This window comes from Hemiscyllium ocellatum, chromosome 5 (genome assembly GCF_020745735.1).
Source record: "Hemiscyllium ocellatum isolate sHemOce1 chromosome 5, sHemOce1.pat.X.cur, whole genome shotgun sequence".
NCBI classification, from domain to species: domain Eukaryota; kingdom Metazoa; phylum Chordata; class Chondrichthyes; order Orectolobiformes; family Hemiscylliidae; genus Hemiscyllium; species Hemiscyllium ocellatum.
In genome coordinates, this window is record NC_083405.1 from 90,036,123 (window position 1) to 90,052,976 (window position 16,854).

The 16,854-nt window shown below is 42.0% G+C and overlaps 1 protein-coding gene across 1 annotated transcript in view; it reads left to right on the forward strand.

Moving 5' to 3' along the window:
• mrc1a (mannose receptor, C type 1a) overlaps positions 1-16,854 on the forward strand; it is a 154,569-nt gene that overhangs the window by 72,137 nt on the left and 65,578 nt on the right. Inside the window, exons 10-14 of the mRNA XM_060824977.1 lie at positions 2,039-2,154; positions 5,759-5,910; positions 7,058-7,257; positions 11,043-11,170; positions 15,441-15,525. Of these exons, the coding sequence (XP_060680960.1) occupies positions 2,039-2,154; positions 5,759-5,910; positions 7,058-7,257; positions 11,043-11,170; positions 15,441-15,525 (681 nt within the window). The remainder of the gene's footprint in view (positions 1-2,038; positions 2,155-5,758; positions 5,911-7,057; positions 7,258-11,042; positions 11,171-15,440; positions 15,526-16,854) is intronic.

The following is a 16,854-nucleotide window of genomic DNA, read 5'->3' on the forward strand; positions in this document are numbered from 1 at the left end:
ACATTTGCATAAGTTGTATGACTCTTTGATCTTTTACTATAATTCTGTGTCCAATGTATTCTCTCTCACTAGCTGCCTGAGGAAGGGGTGGGGGCTCCGAAAGCTTTCAGTTTCAAATAAACCTGTTGGACGACAACCTGGTGTTGTGAGTTTTTGACTTTGTCCACTCCAGTCCAAAACTGGCAGCTCCACATCACGGCATGGCAAACTGAAATTTTGATTTATTCTTCAGTGTCAATAGCAGTCCAAATAGAAAGCTTTAAAAACTCTTCATTTCTGGTGATCAGTACAATGTCTGTATGCCATGATATTCTAATATTCTGGATTAGTGGTGCTGGAAGAGCACAGCAGTCCATGCAGCATCCGAGGAGCAGTAAAATTGTTGTTTCGGGCAAAAGCCCTTCATCAGGAATACAGGCAGAGAGCCTGAAGCGTGGAGAGATAAGCTAGAGGAGGGTGGGGGTGGGGAGAAAGTAGCATAGAGTACAATGGGTGAGTGGGGGAGGGGATGAAGGTGATAGGTCAGGGAGGAGGATGGAGTGGATAGGTGGAAAAGGAGATAGGCAGGTAGGACAAGTCATGGGGACAGTGCTGAGCTGGAAGTTTGGAACTAGGGTAAGGTGGGGGAAGAGGAAATGAGGAAACTGTTGAAGTCCACATTAATGCCCTGGGGTTGAAGTGTTCCGAGGCGGAAGATGAGGTGTTCTGGTGGTGAGGGAGCAGCAGTGAAGGAGGCCCAGGATCTCCATGTCCTCAGAAGAGTGGGAGGGGGAGTTGAAATGTTGGGCCACAGGGCGGTGTGGTTGATTGGTGCGGGTGTCCTGGAGATGTTCCCTAAAGCGCTCTGCTAGGAGGCGTCCAGTCTCCCCAATGTACAGGAGACCGCATCGGGAGCAACGGGTATAATAAATGATATTAGTGGATGTGCAGGCAAAACTTTGATGGATGAGGAAGGCTCCTTTAGGGCCTTGGATGGAGGTGAGGGAGGAGGTGTGGGCACAGGTGGTAGGGGAAGGTGCCAGGATGGGAGGGTGGGTTGTAGGGGGGGCTTGGACCTGACCAGGTAGTCACGGAGGGAACGGTCTTGCGGAAGACGGAAAGGGGTGGGGAGGAGAATATATCCCTGGTGGTGGGGTCTTTTTGGAGGTGGTGGAAATGTCGGCGGATGATTTGTTTATGCGAAGGTTGGTAGGGTGGAAGGTGAGCACCAGGGGCGTTCTGTCCTTGTTACGGTTGGAGGGGTGGGGTCTGAAGGCGGAGGTGTGGGATGTGGACGAGATGTGTTGGAGGGCATCTTTAACCATGTGGGAAGGGAAATAGCGGTCTCTAAAGAAGGAGGCCATCTGGTGTGTTCTGTGGTGGAACTGGGTCCTCCTGGGAGCAGATGCGGCGGAGGCGGAGGAATTGGGAATACGGCATGGCATTTTTGCAAGAGGTAGGGTGGGAAGAGGTGTAATCCAGGTAGCTGTGGGAGTTGGTGGGTTTGTAAAAAATGTCAGTGTCAAGTCCGTCGTCATTAATGGAGATGGAGAGGTCCAGGAAGGGGAGGGAGGTGTCAGAGATGGTCCAGGTAAATTTAAGGTCAGGGTAGAATGTGTTGGTGAAGTTGATGAATTGCTCAACCTCCTCGTGGGAGCACGAGGTGGTGCCAATGCAGTCATCAATGTAGCGGAGGAAGAGGTGGGGAGTGGTGCCGGTGTAATTACGAAAGATCGACTGTTCTACGTAGCCAACAAAGAGACAGGCATTGCTGGGGCCCATACGTGTACCCATGGCTACCCCTTTGGTTTGGAGAATACCCTTTTTATTCCTCTCCATACCTGATCTGGAAATATCTCACCATTTCTTTAGAAATCCTGAAACTCCCTTTTTCGAAAACGATTATGTATGTACCTACTCGAGGTGAATTGTAACAGTTTGTGAAGGTGGCTCACCATTGCCTCATCACAATTAGGGATTTATTACCAATGATGCTGATGTCTGTGGCCTCATGAAGCAATAAGAGAAATAAATGACCATATGTGGATTTTATTAACAGGGCTGGAAGCGGTATCAGACATACTGCTATTTCATTGGGCAGACTGCAAAGGCATTCAATGAAGCATCTAAGATGTGCAGGACTCAGAATGCATTCCTTGTCAATGTTCAAGAAAGGTAAGTAATGTTGCATCTGAAGTCTAGTGCGAAACCGTTATACTGAAACCTTACTGCAAAATAATGTAATGCATAATGATGTATTAGGAAACCTTATGAATGGATAAACACCAATACGCTGCTCACACATATCTGAGATATATTTCAACTTGACACTTCATTTGGAGAATTTACGAAGTAGATCATGCATTTTTATGCTTTGTGTCACTCTGAGTGAAGTATTGTTATTGAATTCCACTAAACTTTGAGCTGTTAGTTTCTAGATGGAAATTGTAGGTAAAAACTGGTTGATGCATTCATAATGCATTGGTAGTTCTTTAATTTAGTAAATCAACCATCTTACACACAGTAACCTATTACTATAATTACAAACACTACCGCTGTCTAAAAAGTGAAGTCAGTAACTCTGCTGATAAACAATTCATTAATATTAATAATTCAACAATATATTCTAATTCCTGGTGAACTTTCACTTCCAAGTATCTGACAATAACTAATGAAAGCCTCATATTCTTAATAGCTATATGTTGATTGTACATAAACAATGTCAGCTAAAGCCAGAATTAGGATTAACTGTATAATTGACCAGAAACTGAATAATTGTGAATTGACAATTCTGTGGATGAATCAAATTAGGAATCAAAATCAAAGAGTTAGGTGAAGATATTGGAGTAAATATTCATCTTCAGCACCTCAATAATAATCTGATGGAGTAGATTACCTATTTTACAACAAAATTTTTATTTTGTTGATTCATTTCTTAGGGACCCTAATTTGCTCTAAAAATGTATTATATTAATTGTATTCAAGTTTGGTCAGGTGATGTAAACTATTAGCCAGAAAATAACAGGAAGAAAAATCTTTCAGTCACTGTATACCAATGGAAAACCTTGATACTTATCAAAGCTATTGATCAGGAATCAGCATTTGCCTTGAAAATATAATTAAGTTTCAATGAGCAAATGTATTGTTTCCACAACAGATATATATTTTGTATATTTATATATTATATATAAAGACATGGAAATGCTTTTAGCAGCTGTGACTTCAGCTCAGTCTGGTTTCTGTTTTATTCCACTATTCTTGAACAGAGAAACTATTTTATATCATCAAGTTCAAATTACAAAAGAGGAGGTGCTGGAGGTCTTAAAATGCATAAAGGAGATAAATTCCTTGGACCTGATCAAATGTATCTTAGGACGTTGTGGGAAACTAGAGAAGAAATTGCAGTCCCCCTAGTGGAGGTATTGGTGTGATTGGCAGATACAGGTGTGGTGCCAGAAGACCAGAGGGTGGTTAATGCTGTGCCATTTTTTTGAAAGGCTGCAAAGGAAAGCCATGGAGCTGTAGACTAGTGAGCCTAAAGTCAGTGGTGGGTAAGCTATTGGAGGGGACTCTGAGCAACAGAATCTACATACATTCAGAAAGGTAAATTATGGATAGTCAACACAACTTTGTGTGTGGGAAGTTGTGTTTCACAAACTTGATTGAGTTTTTTTTGAAGATGGATGAAAACAGAATGACAGACATTGTGTACATGGACTTTAGCAAGATCTTCGACAAGGTTCTGCATGGTTGCTTAGTTAGTAAGGTTAGATGACATGGGATCTAGGGAGACCTAGCCAGCTGGAAACAAAATTGGCTTGATGGTAGGAAACAGAAGGTGGTGATAGAGGGTTGTTATTCAGACTGGAGGACTGTGACCAGTGATGTGCTGCAACATTTGGTGCTGTTTCCATTAGTGTTCATTATTTATATAAATGATTTGGATGAGAAAATAGGAAGCATTGTTAGGTTTGCAGACAGCACCAAAAGTAGAGAGCAATAAAGGTTAAATAAGAGTACAACAGGATCTTGATTAACTGGGTCAGTGGCCAAGGAATGGCAGATGGAGTTTAATTCAGATAAATACGAGGTGTTGCATTTTGGATAGACAAGAGCTGAAAATGTATTGCTGGTTAAAGCGCAGCAGGTCAGGCAGCATCCAAGAAACAGGAAATTCGACGTTTCGGGCAAAAGCCCTTCATTCCTGATGAAGGGCTTTTGCCCGAAACATCGAATTTCCTGTTCCTTGGACGCTGCCTGACCTGCTGCGCTTTAACCAGCAACATATTTTCAGCTCTGATCTCCAGCATCTGCAGACCTCACTTTTTACTTTTGGATAGACAAGCCAAGGCAGGACATACAAAATTAATGGTATGGTCTTGGGAGAGTGTTGTCAAACAGAGAGACCTAGGATTGCAGGTACATAGTTCCTTGAATGTGGAGTTGCAGGTTGACAGGTTTTTGAAGAAGGCATTTGGCGTGTTTGCCTTAATCGGTCAGAGCTTTGAGCACAAGAGTTGGGACGTCATGGTAAGGCTGTACAAAACACTGGTGAGGTTGGTGGACTTGTGGACAGTGCTGAAGGATGCTGCAGGTTACAAAGGCACATAGATAAGCTGCAGAGCTGGGCTGAGAGGTGCAAATGGAACTTAAAGCAGAAAAGTGTGAAGTGATTCATTTTGGAAGGAGGAACAGGAGTACAGATTACTGGGCTAATGGTAAAAGTCTTGGTAGTGTGGATGAGCAGAGAGATCTCAGTTTCCATGTACATAGATCCCTGAAAGTTGCCACCCAGGTTGGTAGGGTTGTGAGGAAGGTGTATGGTGTGTTGGCATTTATTGGTAAAGAGACTGAGGTTTGGAGCCATGAGGTCATGTTGTGGCTGTACAAAACTCTGGTGTGGCCACCTTGGAGTATTGTGTAAATTTCTGGTCACCACATTATAGGAAAGGTGTGGAAAGGGTGTAGTGGAGATTTACCAGGATGTTGCCTGGTATGGAGGGAATGTCTTATGAGAAAAGGCATACTTGAGACTGTTTTCGTTAGAGAGAAGAAGGTTGTGGTGACTGAATAGAGACATAGAAGATGATCAGAGGATTAGATAAGTTGGACAGTGAGAGCCTTTTTCCTCGATGGTGATGGCTAGCATGAGGGGACATAGCTTTAAACTGAGGGGTGATAGATATAGGTCAGATGTCAGAGGTAGATTCTTTACTCAAAGTGTAATAGGATGTGGAATGCCCTGCCTGCAACAGTAGTAGACTCGCTAACTTTAAGGGCATTTAATGGTCATTGGATAAACATATGGATGATAATGGTATAGTAGGTTAGATGGGCTTCAGATTGCACTGACCTGTGAAACCAACATTGAGGGCTGAAAGGCCTGTACTGTGCTGTAATGTTCTTTGTTCTATGTTCTATATCAGATGGACTTTAATGTTTATGTGAGATAATGTATCTAGGTTATATTGATTAATAGTAAATCTGTACATGGTGAAAGAATATGATTTAAACAGTCCTAAAAGAAATGAACATTGGGCACACTCTTAAGCAATTGGTCTAATGTAAGGTTACTGTTGAGACAAATTGCTCAGTAAATCTAGTGTAATATATATTTGCAAAGTTTTTAAATCATTTATGTTGGCCTCGTAAAGGCATGGTAGATCAAATGAGTCTTGAACTTGAATTGAGTTAAATTGAAATATCATATATGGAATAGCCTTTCTTGCCTTTTTTAAAAATATTTTTATTATTGCTTAATCTTCCTTCTCCATTTCAGATATGAGCAAGCTTTTTTGACAAGCTTAATTGGTCTGCGACCAGAGACCTATTTTTGGATTGGCATAAAATCTGATCCAAACAACCAAGGGGCTTTCTTGTCTGTGAATGGGGAGCCGGTGTCCTTTACAAATTGGAATATCAATATGCCAGGTGGGCTTTAAGCTCTGCATCCCCTAATATAGCACCTTGTTGAATTTCGTTTATTGTGTACTGTTCTGTAACTTGTACTTTCCACTACTAGGTAGCAATGCAAGCACAAACCTTCAGTGGAATTTTTTTTGATGGGTGTTTCGCACTTGTTGGAAAGCTGGTAGAACCCATGTTGCTTCTGTCTGAAAGGCCCAGCTCAATTACTAGGCAGTAAGCTAGATAGTGTCAGCATGCAATCAGACCCTGAATATGATGAACATCCCCCACTCTCCCCATTACTGAGAACGATCAAAGACTGTAGTTCCAAGCAATGTCCTAGGACTGGGTGGTAGCTATTGCCTGCACAGCAATTGGGACTGTAACTGCAATCGGCCCTTAATTCCCAGATAGGAGGATGTGGAGTTTGGGTCAAGGGATTCAAGAGCAAGGAAGGGCAAGTGAGATTGGGAGCAAAAAACTGGGCACCTTTCTTGGTAGGCAACCCGATCGGTTTGCTGGGCAATTTCCCTAGGTGGAGTGACCCTGCTGGCATCACTGGTTGAATCCCAGCAATGATAGAACAGGACTCTTAGGTGGCCCTGAAGTAGCCCTTTAAGTATCCACAATCAGACTCTGGGTGTAAAGGTCACAGTACACCCTTCCAACCCTGAGCTTGATAGGCATGGAAAGGCAGCAGGGTCCTCAACCTGCACTATACCACCCGATCAAAAGACCCTCACTCTCTCCAAATGTGTCTCTGAGGTGGGATTAAATTCCACACATTGGGGAAACCCACGAGATGGGGGTAAAAGATGCGTTTTGTTTATCACCTAATAATAGACTCCCTTGACTTTACTGGGGATTAAGACTAGATGGAGATTATCATTAGTACATAAATGGATAATAGATTAAAATTGTTCCTCTGTTCTCCATCGTACAAAAAGAAAATAAACCCGACCTGGTCTTAATCACCAGATCTTAAAACCTAATTTTGTAACTGGATAATAATAATATTATGTAGTTATACTACCATTCATTTATTAAGGTTATTGCTGATTTTCAAGTAAAAACCAATGGTTTTAATTTATTTGAAGAGCGTTGGTCTGCATCTTAACCGTTTATCTGTTTGGTTACTGGGAGAATTTGATGTTTGAATTATTAATTGTAGGGAGAAAAGCTGGCTGTGTTGGTATGGCAACCAAAAGTGCTGCTGGTTTATGGAATGTTTATGATTGTTCGAACAAGGCAAAATACATCTGCAAACAGTGGGCAGCTGGTGCAACATCTCCTCCAACAATTCCGACAACTCTCGCAACAACTTGTTCAGAAGGCTGGGAGACATATGAAAATTCTGGGTACTGTTACAAAGTGAGACCACTAAATGTTTATAAACTGTATTTTTATATGCTATTAAAGTGAAATCATGTGCCAACTCTTTAGAAGTGGACGGCTGTATACCATCAGAGCTTGCCCTCTCACTCAGGATGGCACAGTGGTTAGCACTGCTACCTCACAGTGCTAGGGACTTGGTAGGTTTCTGCTGGCTGCTCTGCTTTCCTTCCACAGTCCAAAGATGTGTAGGTTAAGTGGATTGGCCATGCCCATTTATTCATAGTGTCCAGGGATGTGCAGGCTTGGTGAGTTAACTATGGTAAATATGGGGTTAAGGGAATAAGTGGGATCCTCTTTGTAGGGTCAGTGGATGGGCTGAAAGGTCTTTATCTGCCTTGTAGGGTTTCTGTGACTTACTTCTAATGGCTAGAATATTTTCTTTTACAATAGATATTACAACAATCACTAGAGAACCTTCTCCTTGACCTGTATTGACCTAGTGAATCCTTATGTGTGGTTAAATGGTGCCTGATGTTGTTGAATTCAGTTATTGTCTTCTTTTTCTCAGGCACTTAGCCATTTAGTCCAAGTTTGGATTAAGACTTAGATGACACCTACAGTCAAGCAGCTTCAGTGGAAAGAAAGCTGCTACAAAATGATAGTCTCCAAATTTAAAAAGGGAACTAAAGGCTGTGAAGCTCTGTGGGGATATACTGAAGCTGTCCTCATTGTATATGAACTTACAGACACAGCAATAAGAGCAGGAGTAGGTCATTCTCTCTCTTGAATCACCCAGCAGGTTCAAGATGATCATGGCTTACCTTTCTGTGGCCACTACTCCACAATTCTTTCCTTTCTTAGTCCAGTATCTATCTACCCCCATGTTTAAATAACTCTGCCTCCATTGCTCATCTGGGAAGAGGGATTCAAAAAATGCTCGGAGGAAAGATTTTTCCTCAATCTGTCTTAAATGGATGACATTTATTTTTAAAGTGTGACCCTTTGTTCTTGTCCCTGCCACAAGAGGAAATACCGTGCCAAAACCCCTCAGGATCTTATCTGTTTCAGTAAGATTGCCTCCCATTCCTATTTAAGTGCTGCGTTCACAAGTAGCTTTTTCAATCAGCCTTTCTTGGTCACTCTTGGTGTATTTTTTCTTTATTGCTCCTATTCTTCTCTCCATCGTTTGTCAGCCAGAAAAGGAAAGCCTCAAGGAGTTGTAATTATTCCAGACTATCAAAGGATTAAAAGTCAAACTGTATGGCAGTTAATGTTAGGACACGATGCTACCTCCTATATTCCATGAATGGTAGAAAGAAGCCAAAAAATCCACTAGCTAATCAAGAACCTATCTACTTCTGTGTTAAATGACTTGGCTTCCATAGCCCTTTGTGACAATGAGTTCCACAGGCCCAGGACATCAATGTTGGAGTTTCATAGGATAGCGCTCTCGGAGAAAACATTTCCAATTGCTTCACTAGTGACCTTCCTTTTAAATCAAGTCAAAAACGTGGTTACTTTTGCATTTTGTTTTTACCATTTGTGACGCCTCACATGAAGAAGCAATCCAAACACATGTGCAGCAGTATTCAGGTTTGTGCTGATAAACAACATGCAACATTAGTGGCACCCAGATGCCAAGCATTAACCATCTCTAACCAGAGAAAAATTTTAACATTGCAGGTACTGGAGATCGGAGATAAAAACAGAAAGTGAGAGAATTAGGTTTTATTGTCATGTACGCTCAAGTACAGGGATACCATGAAAAGTTTAGAATGTTTCCATTCACAGTGCCATCTTATGTACAATGTAACTAGTTCAAAATCTTTGGTAAGAAGTAGGAAGATTTTTAAAAAACACCCCAAGCTTTCTCCCGCACTGGGTTCAATCTCCCGATTCCCATGCCTCCACACTGCCATCAAGACAGAATTTATGCCCTGAGTTCAATGGCTCTTCTTCAGAAGTGAAAAGGACTACAAAATGATGACTTGTTGTGCTGTTGACAAAAAGGGAGATGGACGGAGTGGAACATAAACCATAAGTCATACGAGCAGAATTAGGTCATTTGGCCCATCGAGTCTGCTTCCAATGCCAGTGCATCTGTCCCTCAATTCGAAATTGGTCACAATATTTAAATGTGGTCTGACAAGAGCCTCAACAATACATCTCTGCTTTTGCCGATAGGGTGGAGGGGTGTAAGATTAACTCCACTCTTCTCGCTGCTTGTCATTTTAATTCATCATCTTGCTCAAGACCCACTGCAGTAGTCCAAAAAGCCCAATAAAAGCTGAAGGAACAGCACAACATTTCTGCTTAGCCACTTTCCAGCTGGACTCAACATGGAGTTAAACAACTCCTGAGCATGAGCACTGTCAACCATTTTGATTACACTTGGTTTTTCTCTCCACTGATACTGTCTGGCCTTTTAGGTTTCTCCAGCACTTTCTGTTTTTCTATTTCAATAATAAAAGCATCTAACCATTTCCTCTAACTTTCATCATCAATGAATCCTTTACCATCACCGTTCTATTTATCAATAAGCATTAGACTTACGCGAGCAGCCATACAGATATTTTGGCTGCAAAAGCAAAGACTAAACTGGGAGTTCTGAACCAATCAACTCACTTCCTATCACCCAAATCCATCTGGACAAGTATGAATTTGTGCACTTCAATCACTTGTCTCTCACAAATTTGATCTGACCTTGAGCATCCATTTACCTTTAAGAGATTGTGGATTTACAATTTAATTGCCAATTATGTTCAGTGCAGACTGCGAGGATTTATAATCAAGAGTGTAAGGATCCTTTAAACAATCTAATTGTTAATACATTGGCAATCTATTTCTCAGCCTGGAAACAGACTAATTGAAACAGCTCAGTACTATTCTTGTATGTAGTAAATTATTTTCAGAGTTTATTCCTTCTTTTCCTTAATGTCATTCCTCTGTGCCATTTTTGTTTTTCTTAATCCGATCTTTCCTTCCTTCTCTTTATCTCCATTTCTGTCCCAGGTTTGAATATACTTCATTTTCTTTTTCTGTTGTGGTTCTCTTTCTTATTAATCCTTAAATTTCTTTATTTAAACAATTACATTGTCAGTCCGGCAATTCCCTAAGGTTTCAGATGTCCTATTGTGTTTGCATTGCTGTTAATAACTTGCATCGCCAAAAAGTCATGTTGTAAAATCTTTCAAGCTGCAGAAAAACAAATTGCTGAAAATAGCCATGCAATGTGCTGCTCAGATGCAAGGTCTAGCCTGATATTCTTTCAATAACTCTGTGGCACTGCACCGATTGGCAAATCTCAGCTTGTGTAAACCTTAAGCTTCATTTTGCCAGCAAACAGACCAAGGCTAACCTCCGAAAGGGAAAGTAAGGACTGCAGATGATGGAGATCAGAGTCAAGATTAGAGTGATGCTGGAAAAGCACAGCAGGTCAGGCAGTATCCAAGGACCAGGAAAATTAACGTTTCGGGCAGGAGCCCTTCATCAGGCTCCTGCCTGAAATGTCAATTTTCCTGCTCATTGGATCCTGTCTGACCTGCTGTGCTTTTCCAGCATCACTCTAATCTTAACCTCAGAAAGCACAATGCAAGCCCTTTAAGGGATCATCAGTCAGATAGAATGGAGAATCTGTGCCACAGACTATGTTTAAATATCTAATAAACAACCCTTTTGTCAAATGTGATATGAACTCAATCTTCCACATCCTTCATTTTAAATCATTTCACAACTCAGCCACTAGTGAAGGTTGTCCTTTTTCTATAGACTTTATCCGAAAGGTATTTGAAGATTAATAACAGATATGCTTTCCTATCCAGACTTTTATAAAATCTATGCAAGCTCAGAAATCATGGTTTGAAGCACGTAATTACTGCCGAGACATTGGTGGAGATCTTATCAGCATCCACGATTATACTGAAGAAAGATTTATCTGGAGGAAGCTAGTGTAAGTATTCAATGTATCCCATTTCCCTTCTTATCCCATCCAGGTGTATTGTCCATGACAGAAAAGGCAAATCGAATATGAATTACATTCTGAGAAATCTTAACACAAGAGGTTGGGCAAGATTGGGAAGGTGGTTTCATTTTTTTTCTTTTTTTTCTTTTATTTCCCTCGAGAGCCAGCTCTCAGAGTGAGCAGAACCCCTAACACTCCTGTTTATTTATTTTTTTTCTTTTTTATTTTCTTAAACCCCCACACTTCCGCCTAACTGTGGTAGTGCTTATTTTTTCCCCAGCACCCACGTTGTGTGTGTGCAGGCGTGAGACAAGTGAGAGACACAAGGTGTATGAATCTTTAATCAATTTCCACCACCAGGAAGATAGAAAAATGCCCGAGTGGCCAGTGACAAGCAGTGTCCTTCACAAAAGGCAATGCTGTGTGATCAAACAGCGAAGGTGAGGGCAGGGAGTAAATCAAAATAGAGTTGGAGGGGGAAATAATGCACTCCACTCCCTGCAGCACCCACCTCTCCCTGAACAACTCCAGGGTGTCGGTGGAGACCGTATGCTTCTTCTCCAAGGACACCCGAGCCCTAACGTAACCGCGGAAGAGGGGCAGGCAGTCGGCCCTAACAACCCCCTCCACAGCCCGTTGCCTGGACCTGTTTATGGCCAGTTTGGCCAGGCCCAGGAGCAGACCCACAAGGAGGTCTTCAGACCTGCCCTCCCTCCTCCGTACCGGGTGCCCAAAGATCAGGAGCGTGGGACTGAAGTGCAACCAAAAGCAGAGGAGGAGGCCTTTAAGAAAATAAAAAAGGGAGTGCAAACGACCACACCTAATATACACATGGTCCACGGACTCCACAGCACCACAGAACAAGCAGTTGGGCTGGGAGTCTGTGAACCACTGCAATCTGCGGTTGCAGGGGACCGCTGCGTGCAACACCCTCCACCCAGATCCCCGAGAGAAAGGGGGAGGACTCCCGTGTAGAGAGCCCTCCACTGGGGATCCCCACTGCCCGGTGGCAAATGGGCATGCCAAGGTGTGTCCGGACGGTGGATGAGGGAGAAGAGGTGTACGGTGTGCAGCAGCAGTCGATACAGGCCCCGCCTTTTTACATCCTTAAAAGGGACAAAATGAAAATTCCAGAGGCGGCTCAGGTTGTGGCGCACAGGCTCCTGCGGGAAGTACAGGACCTTGGGGTCAATGTGAAATTCCGTCCGGACTGAGGGTGAGCGTGGACAGGATCCCACCGCACACCTGAGCAGGAAGCTGGTTTCAATTTGCTGCTTACAGGACACTGGTTGGCTGACATCTTAATAAGGCTGCCAATCTCTGATTTAACTTGCTACTCATTTGTGTGGTTAACTGGGTTTCTGGAAACCAGGCAGCATAAGGGAGATGAGGACACCTTTAGAGAAGCAGTATCTGTCCTACAGAATAGCTAGGAGGCCAGGAGGAGCAAAACTGCTCTTCCCAACTACAATGAAATGCCCCTTCTCCAATTCAAAGGTAAAACCTAGGCAGTTCATGGGCAGCATAGTGTCTCAGTGGTTAACACTGCTGCCTGACAGCCCCAGAGGCCTGGGTTCAATGCTACCCTTGGGCAACTATCTGTGTGGAGTTGGCACATTCTCCCTAGATGCTTCAGTTTCCTCCTACAGATATGCCGGCTAGGTGGATTAGCCAAGCTAAATTGCCCATAGTGTCCAGGGAAATGCAGGCTTGGTGGGTTAACTATAGTAAACTGTGGGGTTATAGGAATAGGATAGGGTAGAGTGGTGGGTCGGGTCCCTCTTCGGAGAGACAGTGTGGATGAATGGGTCGTTTGGCTTGCTTCCACACTGTAGGGATTTTATGATTCTAAATCTGCACCTGTTCTGAAGTGCTCCCTGTGAAAGTAAAATCCATCAGGATATGCAAAATATAAACGTATGATGGGTAACAAAGTTACCACTTATGATAGTTGAGGAAAAACACTCCATTCATGCCGAGTCCACACGACTATAAGAAATAGGAACAGGAATATATCGGTAACTAGGGGCCACAATTTGAAGATTGTCAGCAAGATAACTGGGAGTGTGATGAGGATGAACTTCTTTACTCAGAGAGTTGTTAGGATTTGGAATTTGCTGCCTGGGAGAGTGGTGGAGGCAGATGCAATAGAAGGTTACAAAGGAGAGATGGGTATATATTTGAAAGTGATGAGTTTAGAGGGCTATAGAGAAAAGGCAGCAGAATGGGACCAGCTGGGTAGCACTTTCAAAAACCTGTCCTGATACGATGGGCTGAATGCCCTCCTACAGTACTCTAAAATGCTATGTTTCTATGATATTATGTTTCAATGAGTAGGCCTATCGGCCCCTTGAGCCTGCTCCATCTTTAAACAGGACCATGGATGATCCAGCAATCCTCACATCCCTTTTCCTGCCCTTTCTCTGTAAGCCTGATTTCCCGAGTGGTCAAGAATCTATCTGTCTCAGCCTTAAATTTACACAAGGATTCCACCCCCACAACCCTCTGAGCAAAGAAATTCCTCCTCATCTTGGTCTTAAACTAATGCTCCTTTATTCTGAGACTGCCTGGTCCTAGGCTCTCCTTTGAGGGGAAACATCCTCTCAGCATTTACCTGAAGAAGACGTTCTGAAGAAGGGTCATACCGGACTCGAAACATGAACTCTGTTTCTCCCTTCAGAGAAGATGCCAAACCTGTTGTGTTTCTCCAGAATTCTCTGAATTTGTTTATGAATCCCAATCCTCAAAGAATTCCAGAGACTCACAAACCTTTATGAGAAGAAATTCCTCCTCATTTAGTCTTAAATTGCCACTCCTTAATTCTGAAACTATGCCCTCCGTTCCTAGACTCTCCATATGGGGAAGCATCCTCTTAATATTGACCACTTCATGCTCCTTACAAATCCTGTATGTTTCAATGAGGTCAACTCTCATTCTTCTAAATACCAGTGAGTAGAGTCCCAACCTATTTAACCTTTGCTGATAAGAAAACCTCTCCAGACCAGGGATTCACCTGGTGAACCTTCTGTGAAATGCCTCCAATAAAATGATATCTTTCATTAAATAAGGGGGCCAAAACTGCTCACAGTACTTTAGATTTGGTCTCATCAGCACCTTGTACATTTGCAGTAAGATTTCCTAACTTTTATACTCCAACCCTCTCAAAGTAGGGGTCAACCTTCCATCAGCTTTCCTGATTACTGCTGCATCTGGGTGCTAGCTTTCTGTAGTAGCCCCCAAATCCCTTTGTGTTGCAGCTTCCTTCAGTTTTTCTCCATTTAAATAATATTCTCTTCTGTTTTTCTCCCATCCAAACTTCACATTTTCTCACGTTCTCATCCATTTGCCACATTTTTGCACCTTTATGTGAACTCTCTGTAAACTGTTTGTGTCCCTCTCACAATCTGCCTTTCCATTTTTTTTGTGTTGTCTGCAAATTTGGCTACAGAAGATTTGCTTCCTTGTTCCAAGTCATTAATATGCATTGTCAGCATTGCAATCCCAGCATTGGTCTGTGTGCAATCTCACTGGTTCACCAACCTGTAAAAGAACCCCTTATCCTCACTGACTGTTTCCTGTCTATTAACCAACTCTCTATCCCTGCTAATACACTACCTTCAAAACTGTGGGCTTTAATCTTATGACTTAACATATCGTGAAGTATCTTGTTGAACTCTTTGTAGGGTCCAAATACTTGATGATGAATGCTTGATGATCTACTCTGTTGAAATTTCCTCAAAAAACGCAAATTAATTAGTTACACACAGTTTCCTGATCAGTCTGACCCCAGATCAGGTCACATGCCCTCATATTTTACTTTAAAGACCAATTGCCAAAACACAATAATCTTATAAACATCATAATTATAACAAACTTCCTTGCTTTAAGAGAGAGTACTTTTGCTTTCAAGGACATCTGTGGTGCAGTGGTCATGTCAGAAGGTCTGGTTTCAAGCTCCAGAGGTATGTAATAACATCTCTGAACAGGTCCATTAGAAGACATCTACATCTTGCTTTAAAAAGTGCAACCCATTTTCCTAGTCCAAATGAAATCTCATCCACCTTCATTTGTTCATCAATATTTGAAAGCTTATAGGCACACTGTGTGACATAGGAGGACAGAAGGCAACCCTGAAAATCATCCCATGGATTTTCTGGGTGAATACCACAGTTGTCCCACTCATCCAGAACTAATTCAGCAATCAATATCTAACTAAACCTCAATATTTTATACAATTTCTGCTTTTTATTGTATATAGGTCACTTATGGCTTATTCACCTGTGTGGATTGGATTATATAAACCAAAACCAAACGGTGGATTTATCTGGAGTGATGACAGTCCTGTAAGTGTTTTATCATCAAATGTGTGACTGAAAATAAATTCCAATGTTGTTTATCAAATAAATGAGCCCACGTGTCAAAATCACAAATTTTCCACTTAATTGTAACACTATCCATTTTTACTCCTTATTTTAATCTCTTGGGAGTGTGCTACATTTCTAGTTTATTTGTGTAACAAAGATTAGATCATTAAGAATTTCATGTTGTGGAGGTGATGGTGTTGGAGTGGAATATACAAAGTTAAAAATCACACAACACCAGGTTAGAGTCCAGCAGGTTTATTTGGAAGTACAAACATTCGGGCCGCTGTTCCTTCAGGTAACTAGCGGAGCAGGATCCTACCTGATGAAAGAGCAGCGCTCCGAAAGTTTGTACTTCCAAATAAACCTGTTGGACGATAACCTGGTTTTGTGTGATTTTAAACGTTAAGAATTTCATCAGCACCAAATATTTACCTGTTCTCTTAATTGTTCACATTGTAATTCCCAAACTGAAAAGTTTCACCAAACCAAGAAGATATAAAGGTATTTTTGAATATTCCAACTTTTGAATAGTGCCTTTACATAATGAAGCTCACTGCCAGTTCAATTGATTTTTCACAAAAAACTAAAAATTTAATGCCAATATTTCCTCGTGCCCTATTCCACTACTGTATGCACAGTAGGAATGGGACACCAATCCATCTATTTGGTTATCTTTGATTCTGTTCAAATTTCAGACTTCCGAAGCATTATCATATATTGACTTGATGCCATGCCATTACAGTATTGACATGGGCTCCATACCAAATGGAGAGAGAAAACTCATTGCAATGAATAACTGTGATATGAGTTAGCTACTAACGTCAGCTGAAAAGTTTCAAATCCCTTTTGTTTTCTTAAAAATGGTTTCTTGTAGTCAAGTTTTCCTGCGGCATTGCATCACATTGTGATCACTGATCCACTGGTTGCAAGTAATCAGCTCTTGAAATGTTAGGGCAGGATCTTCAACTTCCATTGGAGAAGATAAAGACGTGACCAGGCACAAAAACCCATGCTGCCAGCTAGCGTGTCAGTTTGTTGGCACCATCCCTTCAAGAGGCTTTCTTCGAGGAAGCAGATAGCTAGTTGAGGATTCTTAATGATCTGTAAAGACCTGTTGTCAGAGGTCATTTGCAACTTTTTCAGTTGCTCTTGACGATGCTGAAGATCCGCTGCTGGGGTCTGATCATAGACTGGCATGGCTAATCTTCCCAGGGTGCTTTGAGTCCTACTCCTTCTTACCTAGCTACAGCTATGACTGAGGGCAGTCATTGAGTGTTTCCCTCTCTACAATGGTCAATTGGCTACTGA